Genomic DNA, 9,771 nt, shown 5'->3' with positions numbered 1-9,771 from the left:
AATAAAATTATTTCACCGTGCTCGTTCGCTTGGAAAGTTTCGATCGTTAGANAAAAAAAAAAAAATCATCGAAAAGCGTAACGCTTCCAACGAGTATATAGATAATGGATGAAAGTTTCAAAGATAATTTTAGCCGTTATTTCTTGGCGCTAGTCGGAACGTATTAGAGCTGGGTTGTCCTTGATGATGAGAATACGTGAGCGTTGCGCGGAGTGGACGATCGTTCGAGCACGTTGAACAGCTGTTGGAATCGTGATGGCGAATAACGCGAAATCGAAACAGTGGTTCTCGACTCTGCGAGAACCATTTATCGGTCTACCGAGGGAAGTGAATCGAGGGAAAAGTGCGAACAAATAAAAAAAAAGAGAAGATAAGACGGAAACTGAATATTAAGATAAAATATGAACTCACTCGGGTTCCTGGAAACCTGCTGGTAGAACGCTCCTGCGAACCACGGTGTGATTGGCTGCGATCGAGATTCCAGGTTTCACAACGACCTCGGTGATAACACACTTTACGGTGAACGTATGCTTGCTGGAATCCGCGGGCTCCTCCACTATTATTCGATGAAAGTACACCTTCTGACCCTGTATATCATACGTATATCTATAATTTTGCTCGAATCCATGGGATTCCTTCCCATCGATCGAAACAATAACGAAGGCCGAGCCGAGGTAACAACTTATCGCTATTCGATTTTCATTCTTCTCTTTTCTATCCAGAGATGCTTTTTCTTTACACTCTTTCTTTCTCTCTCTCTCTCTCTCTCTCTCTCTCTCTCTCTCTCTCTCTCTCTGTGCTTTTCCAATTTCAAACAAGGATACGAGGATCGATCGATTTCCTTCATTTCCATTTTCAATTCGATTCGATTCGATTCTCGAAATCGTTAGACCAAATTATTCAAACGTTTAACTTATTCAAGAAACGATAGTTTTATTCGTTGATCGTAATTATGGCTTACCGTGACTTTGTTAACGACCCTCGTGATGCCGCATCGCAACATGTCCTCTTCTAGGAGAGGTAATCGGAACGTGGCGACACCGTTGCTAAGCCGAGGTTTGCAAGCTTCGTCTGCAAGAGGAAGATACGTTCCACCGTGTAAAATACGGCACGTGTACCATCGCTTCTCGCTTCTATATCTCACGGCTTCGCGTCGGCCAACGCTGCGTATCTCGCGAATACACGAAACGAATCGATCTTTACCTGGAAAGTCCTTCATTTGTTGCAGGTATATCCTCGCTCGTGGGCTGCTCCTTACGATGTCGACTTCCATCCATTGCTCGGAACATCTCACTTTGCTCTGCACTGGAAATCGGAAACGAAAATTCAGCGCCCCGTCAAAATGTCGAACGCCTGTCTCCAAATCGATCGAACGTATACTCGGACGCGTCGTTTTCGACTAAAAAGAGAAAGGGAAGGGGAAGGCAGTTGGAAGGAGGGATAGGCGGAATCTGGATGCGGGGAAAAAGAGAGGTACGACGCGGCCGCAAACTAACTTACAGTATACCACGGTAATTGCCCCATAAAGTCGTAAACGTCTCTCGACCTTGAAATGCGAGCAACCGACATCGCGCGCTCGAGAAACACCACCGCGCACCACCGATGCGCATCCCCCGAACCTCGCCTCTGTTCCTCTTTCGCGGAACAACTACAGATACTTTCACCGTTCGCGACTAACGTAAAAACCCGTATACACCACCGATTTCACATTATCCCCCTGCGAGAAAAACCTTTCATCCGGTTATGAGAAACGAAATTGCTTCCTCCCCGGATAATTGAATTTTCAACCATATATTATCGTACCACAAACAAACGCATTACAACCTTACTTTCCCATGTTCGATCGCTTTTGATCGGTAAATCGATCGAGACAGATTTTTCGTTAAGATGAAAAGAATTTTCGATAATCTCGCGCTCGATATGCAATTCTGGCTCGTTGATCTCGAACGCTCGATGATCAGTTACGCGAATAGATACGCGTAATAATTCGCGATGAAGTGTATCGTGACACGCGGACAACACGCTATTAAAGAATGCAGCAACGAGGAATTTAGCGAATTCTTATTATTCAAAGATGACGATTCGATAATTAAGCATTACTGATCTTTCATTTCTATCGCGATTCGAGTAGCAGGAATTTCCAACGAACGAGAACATTTTTCGTCTCTCGCCTCTGAATCCTGGCGCGATTCGAAACATTGGAACGAGCTCACCCGCACAAATTATTCGTGTCCCCGCGATTGTCCACGGTTTCCGCGCATCCATCAGGTTGCGATTAACGCGCAAATTACGTGACTGCACGGTGTGTCACTTTCAAATAGCCCCAGGGTTGGTGGTCTTTTCCATTAGCGAGTTTAAAGCGGTTCCCTGCAGCCGGTGCAACCACCTGTGCGATCGTCGAGCAGCCATCTCTCGACAAAGGTCCGTGACCTTATACTTTTTCTTTCTTCTTTCGTTCCTTCCTCCTCCCTCCTTTTTCTCATTTTCGATCTCCGCTACATTTTCGCTTTATCTTCTTCCCTCCTCTCTTCTCCTCTTTCTTCGCGTCTTCTCTTTTTAATCGGTCTCCTAGCTACTTCTCCGTTGCTCATCGAGATTTGTCATTTGCTCAACGTTTCTTTCCTGTTTTTCTCAAAATCTCCATCGTATTTCTTTCTTTTCCAGAACTTGATTCGATTCGACCCATTGTCTCGGTACGTATATATTTATATATGCCATAGATAGGGATCCGGTTTCCATTAACCGGTAATCGTTTCGCCCGAAACGCCGCCGGAATTCTCCGTTCCGGGAACGGATTCTCGACGCCGTTACAAGGACTACGTGACCCTTGTATCTTTCCCCTTTATTATTATTCTTCCCGAGTTCCCTTCCTTCCTTCCTTTATCTCTTCCTTCCTCCCTTTAAACCGACGCATATCTCTCCCTTTCTTCCCTTTATCTCTTTCTTTCTTTTTCCTTTTTTTTTTCTTTTTACCTTTTTAACTCGTACTTCCTCTCCCCCGCCTCATCTTCCTCGCACCTTTCTCGTGATTACGATCTCGGGAAAGTTTACAATGCGAAGTTTCCAAAGCCCGACCTTTGCCCTCCCACGGTTTCCCTACGACTTACTACGACCTCGACCATTTATTTTATCCAACCTGCTGCTCGCTAATTGCCTCGCGATCTCTCCTTCCGCTCGATTCGTTCAATATCATTTAGATATTATCGAGGCTCGACAGCCGGTTTCTCGCTCTCGAAAAAATGAATCGAAATACTCGCCGATACTTTTCCCTGCGTTTCGCGTGGTTCGCATCTCTCGTGCCAAGCTCCTCCATACTCTTCCGATCTCCGTCTCTCTCCTTCGCGCCTTCCACCCCAACGAGCCCTTTCTCACACCGAGGCAAAGTTGAGCGAGAAGAAATTGATGTAAATTACGGGAAACGTAGGGATCCACGGAATTACAATAATCTCGGCCTGTTGTATGACCTCGGTGTTAAGGGGAACGAGGCGTAATTACGCGTCATCGCGCCGTAACGCCACGATCACTTGGCGTGGCAAGGATCAAGGACAACTGTATCCTAGCGGATGCAGATAGATGGATAGACGTGATCGGCGACGCGCACAAAATTGATTCGTATCGCTTGTGCAACCCTCCCTTCTTCCTCGTCGATGGAACACCACAGGGTAGAACGTCCATCCGTAATCGCCGTTTGTCCGCGAACAGTATCTGAATAATTTATAGGGAAGGGAGCCGCTGCTGTACGCAGCCAACGTATTTTCAGAATCGAGATCCGTGTGCAATTTGAGAGGCGAGGCGATTCCTCGAGGAATCTCTCTCGAGCGAGGTCTCCCATTCGACCCCGTTTTTCCACGTAAGGCATACGACGCGAAAGGGGTTGGAAATCCGGTGCGCGCCGGGTGTGATTAACATTCACGTCCACGCCGTGTTAACTGTACAATCGAGAACCGAGAACCTGGGCAGAGTGTTGGTGAAATACTCGGAAATATCTGCGTTTAAACTGGTCGATCGAACGGGACGACGGGAAAGAATCGAACAGGAGGAGCTACGTAGGCGTTCTATAGTCGTGTATATGTATGTGTGTGTGTGTAAGTATGCGTGTACTGTCAAGTTTTTACCTTTGCTTTGACGTCGTGTCTAAAATTGTACGAGAAACGAGGAGAAGAAAGAAAAAAAAAAAAGAAAACTGCACACGATAATCCAATCCTCTCTGTATCGCGCGAGTTATAGTATATCGAGTTATGTATTTTTTTGTAATTACAATCGTTTTTATCCGAAGGAATCGAGAATCGATAGCTTCGCCTTTCCGCATCGTGTTGGAATAACAACCGTCGTTGTAGCGTTGAAATTGCTTCGGACGATGGGAGAGGATGGAGGATGCATATCGAGAGAGAGAGAGAGAAATCACTTTTGAGAACGTCATTACTAAAGTTTTCAACGACAAAGACCACTGGTTTGGTTGCAAACCGAGCTTTGATACGATACCGAGCAAAAGATACCATCATTTTCGAGATCGAGATTCCTTCGAGTTTTTTACGACTTCCGGCTGCAAGCATCGCCGGCAAATCGATTTGCTTTCCAAGTTACGAGAAGCGATTGCCTGTTGTACGAGTGTCGAGAACATATTATAATATCGGATATTGTTGGAGACGTTGTTGTAACGTTAAACAAATTAAAATACGCGCGATAATTAATCGCCGTTTTTTTAAATTTTCAAAGGAATCCGCTTCGATAACTCGGCTAAAAAAAAAAAAGGAAGAGAAGAAAAGAAAGGACGATTAATTAAACGCGGACGCCCACGTTTTTGCCAGTTATGCAAATAAATTCGCCACACGCGTCTCACCAACGAGCGACAGCGCAACCTCGGTAATTCAAACGTCACCACTGTACATAATTCAATTACTCCGCGTTGTCGTTCCCCGATCTCCACGCGCCGACGCATGCTTATTTTCCCCTTTAACGATATAACAGCCGTTGCTGCGCACCACCACTTCGTATCGCCGCTCGCTCGAGAGAAAGAAAGAACGAAAGAAAGAAAGAAAGAAAGAAAGAAAGAAAGAAAGAAAGAAAAGAAGAGAAGAGAAAAGAGAGAGAGAGAAAAAATTGCCACCGCGATCCCCGTCCAAGGATCCGCTTAAGGATTAACCGTTGCGAATGATCGCAGCTGCCATCTCTCCTCTTCCATTTCTTTCCTTCTCTATTTTTCTCTCCCTCTCTCTCTCTCTCTTATATATCCTCCTCAACCGAGATAAGAGTCGGATCCCGATACGAGGCCGGGCGAAGAGTCGGCGGTGTTGCCGGTGGCGTTGCGCGGGGCGCGTGCAACAGGATCGAAAGTTGTAAGTAATCGAAGGGGGCAGGCTGGCTGGCCGCGAGAGTGATAAAAGAGGAGCGGGGCTCGGTAACGGTGATTTCATTCCGGTTCCTTTGGCCACGCCGCTTTCCACGTCGCATCGGCCCGATTACAACCGTTGCCAGCGGTAAATCACCGATCGTCGCGGTGGATCGTTAAGCGGTGGATTCGATTGGTAGGAAAACGATCCGTATCTCTTTCCCTTCCTCCTTATCTTCCTTGTATCCGATCGAGATCTAAATTTCTCGTCCCTTTCGATCGATAGAGCGAATGAAAATATCAGACCTGTTTCGAGAAGCTGACCGATTCCCTCTTAATTCGAAGATGGTGACGATTCCTCCGCTATCCTCTCGATTATATGCGATATAATCGCTCGTATTCGAATATATATATCACTGTACTCGATCGTGCATCGCGTACCAAGCTCGGCCATTTTACGAACAACACGCGGAGAAATCGGAGAGGAGAGGAATGGAATACAGACGAGAGAGTCATCGTCGAAATCCTTCGAAAATATACTCGCATCGTACGATCGATGGTTTTCCATTGGAAGGGGCGACAATTCTGGAGAGGGGAGGAGAAGGTGTCGATTTCCTTCCACGATTCGAAGAAATAATCGTGGAGGAGCGGGCAGGATGCAAATGAGCCGCGATAGAGCCGGTCACGAAACGCGCAGGGACACAGGGAGCAAGGTGCATCGCGCGCGCGCGCCAAATGCAGAATGAATAATTTATCATGGCGGCGATCCGTGCACAAATTATGCGCGTAGCCGGCGATTACCGTTATGCACATTTTCGGTAATCTCGACAACGATTAAATCGACGGGCACCGTCTTCTCGACCGCTGCCTGCGAACACCGCTCGATTATTCGAACAATTTTACGCCTCGAGTCGCCGGTGCATAAAACGTTCACACGCGTCGTTACGCGGCAGTTCGACGCGCATAATATAGATACATTTTTCCGATCTCCTATATATTCCAATCATCAATATATATAACAATATACAATTTTTATATATATATATATTTTTCGTGGTCTACGTTTTCTCCATTCATTCCGTGCCGAGAGAAGGAATTTCATTTTTCCTTCCCTCCTTCCTTCCTTTGCGAATAGAAAGAGAAAAGGCAGATCGTATCGATGCGCGCAACAACGATACGCGTAGAACGTTTCTCTCTCTGATCGGGAACAATTTATACCAGGAAGAAAGAGATCTCTTTGTCATTCTAAAGAGGATGCCTGGTATCGTCATCGACCGACGGTCGAGATATCGAATCGGGTTGAATCTCTATCCCCCAGGGCGACTTCCGGCACGCTTTATTATCCAGACGTTGTACCGCTCCCGACCCGAGCACGGAATACATTTTCCAGAGGATACTCGCGCGCTTATCTGATCACGGGATTTAATTGTTTCCGCGAGTCCGTCCTTTCCTTTCGTTGCTTCTTCTTGGACGTCCCCCTTTTTCGCTTTCCAAGGGAATACTTCGATTCGAGCGAATATTCCAAATATTAACTCGATCCACCATTCGATCCATTGAATCTCGCGAGAAGGAGAGAGAGAGAAAGAGAGAGAAAGAGAGAGAGAAAGAGAAGCGTCGGCGGGCGTTTCTTTTTAATTTATCCTTAATTCGAGTTGAGGCAATCATTGCCACGAGTTTCACGGGTTAAACGAGTCTCCAACCAGAATGTTGGAACGTTGGCGCAGATTTATTGGCCACGATAGGGGGGGATCATTGCGCAGAACAGTGGAATTTTCTAGGGAGAGAGACACGCACGAATGATGCTCGTCTGGGAACCATATATACGCGCGATTCATTCCCGATAACACGCTCGGCAACCTCGGGCAAAAGCGTGGCGATGCATATTCGACACGCTTCTCCTTTTCTCTCTCTCTCTCTCTCTCTCTCTCTCACTTCGAGTTTTTAATCCTTATCGAATACTCCCCGTCTCGTAACCTCTCTCCACCTACTCGATTTCTCGCTCGGGAATCGGTCAACGTCACGCTCGCCGATTCGGTTAATTGCCGATCGCAATAAATTAGAAACGAACGCGAATTCTCTCGTTTCGATCGATCGGTACGCGCGATTCGACTCGACTTCGACTCGGCTTCGGATCGCGCGGCCGTGTTGCTTTTGTTTGGTAACGTCTTCGCCATCGCCTTCTTTCTTTGCAAAGAAGAAATGGGAAAAATAAAAGGATCTCTCTATTCGAGAAAATTCTCCTCCTTCCCCTCCTCTTTAATCGATCCGCGAGGAGAGAACTTTGGTCAACGTTTCTATCTTTACACCATTATGATCGCCCATTCCGCTCAACGTTATGGCACTTCCTTTCGAACGCCTGCGGTAATTATCACGTTCGTTAGCATTAATTCTTCGTTAATCTCGAATTTCATCGTAAAGTTTGCGTTTAAGGTGATCCCCAGCTACTAGCTAACGCGCTCCTTGCTTACAATTTTATTAACGTTTCCTCGATACGTAAAATACACCATTTATCCCGGGGTTTCGTTACACGCTCGTTTGCTCGTTTAAATCGTAGAAATCGAAAACTCCATAGCCTCTCTCCTTCCTCTTTCCAGATTCTCTCAAAACATTCTCTCTCTCTCTCTCTCTTTGTCCAAAACACAGATCCTTTGGAACGGATTCCTTTGGAATCGTGATTATTTGTTCGTTCCCCCCTTGGAATGGGAATATCGCGTTTACAATCGATAAATCGCGAATGAATGTTTCGAGAAGTGAAAGAAAATCGAGGATGAAAGAAAAAGGAGACGAGCGTAGACGAGTGATTAACGAGCGAACAAGCTTCAGCTTCACAACGAAGGACGCTTGTAACGTTAGACCGGTCGAAAAGGTCAGAAGGCGAGAGATCGGGTGTCGATAATGGATGATATCGACGAAGGGAAGCCGATTGTTGAAACGACTTGGGCAAGTTGAAAGAGACAAGAAGAGAGGAGAAGAAAGAGAAAGATTCACTACGCTTCTGCGAAAATTGCTAGTTTATTGCACACGACGCGAGACCATCTTGGAAATTACGTCCCAGATGCGTAAATCCGGTAGGTGGAAATCCTTGAAGCCGAACTACTGACGAACTCGTCTCGTCGTTGCGTTTCACCTCCTCAAGTTGCAAGTGTGGAAAGAAAAAAAAAAGGTGGAACGAAAATGCGCTCGAAATGGAATTTCGAGGATGGGTTCGAGGAAAAAATCGATGGATTCTAGAGGGAGGGGGGAAGGAGGCGCGAGATATGGACGAGTATGTCGTACCTCGCAACATAGGAGGTATGAAACGGAGGCGAGGCAATCAATTTTTACGACATATTCGTTCGTTCGAAGCTTACGTATAAGAGAGACGAAGCGGAGAGTCGAACAGGGAGGAATTCGCCCGTGGGTGCTCCCGTCTGTCCTTCGTCTCCACACGCACCACGGCCGGCGAGTGCCCACGCAGTGACGGTGACACGCGTGCACCAACGCGAGTGGTTCGACCGGTATCCGCCATATTTGGCTGGTACAGCCGCGTGAACTACGGAGACGTAGAAATCCGCCACAAGGGAAGAGGTCACCGAAGAGTATCCATATCCGCGCCACCAAGGCGTAAATAAAAGGAGAGAAAGAGAGAGAGGAAAAAAAAGGCTTACGACCGAAACGTCTCGTCGAGATATCGCGCGTGAATTATAACTGAGCGAGGGTCGTAAATAAATCATGGGAAGAGTAAGGTAGTTTGACGCGTGGTAAAAAATCATCTTCGCCCAACAAGATTGCCATTTTTGTTGCCACCTATAATCGATAATCATCTATATTTAGATATATTTAAAGGCAGAGGCGCGAAACAACCGAATCGAAATTGCCTCGACGGAATTTCCACATGATCTTTCTTTCTCCCTTCCTTCGTTTTACGTTAACGAGCGTCTTTTAGGAGGCTGGAGTTGTTAAAGAATGGCAAAGCGGCGGCGAAAAATGGACGGCACGAGTCACGCATGCGCGTAGAATCGAGGAAAAAGAAGATCGAACGATTATTCTCGATCGATCCCTGGATCGAAGAAGGGAACAAATTATCATCGATCTAATTTCGATTGGATCCTATATAACAAAGAGTAGTACACTTGGAAGAATCAGAATTTTCGGAATCCAGAATCCACGACATAATCCTCCCCGAAATTCGAAACCCATTTTTCGAACGCTCGATCACTTTGCGTTTCCTCTTCCATTCCCCCTCCATTCCCCATATCCCCTCCCCCAAGAGGTGGAGGGAGGAAAAATGGAAGGAAAATGGATTGGATAGGTAGGTAGATCGGTCTGCTGAAAACCGGAGTAGCGGAGTACCCTTTTTACCCTTTTCTCTCGGCACTGTTGCGGCCGATGTCCAACGTCCGTGCAGATTGGCAACCGGTTTTCCTATGGCCTCTCCCAACCGATTCCTCACTCCCACTCTC

The 9,771-nt window shown here is 46.6% G+C and overlaps 1 protein-coding gene across 1 annotated transcript in view; it reads right to left on the bottom strand.

The window, feature by feature from the left end:
* LOC102678984 overlaps window positions 1-9,771 on the bottom strand; it is a 15,809-nt gene that overhangs the window by 3,484 nt on the left and 2,554 nt on the right. The window contains exons 2-4 of the mRNA XM_006620832.2: window positions 1,204-1,305; window positions 962-1,071; window positions 412-587 (exon numbers count right to left, since the gene is read on the bottom strand). Of these exons, the coding sequence (XP_006620895.1) occupies window positions 412-587; window positions 962-1,071; window positions 1,204-1,305 (388 nt within the window). The remainder of the gene's footprint in view (window positions 1-411; window positions 588-961; window positions 1,072-1,203; window positions 1,306-9,771) is intronic.

Source organism: Apis dorsata, unplaced genomic scaffold, assembly GCF_000469605.1.
Source record: "Apis dorsata unplaced genomic scaffold, Apis dorsata 1.3 scaffold_538, whole genome shotgun sequence".
Classification (NCBI taxonomy): domain Eukaryota; kingdom Metazoa; phylum Arthropoda; class Insecta; order Hymenoptera; family Apidae; genus Apis; species Apis dorsata.
The sequence above is the reverse complement of the archived record's forward strand: the minus strand, read 5'-3'. Positions and strand labels throughout refer to the sequence as shown.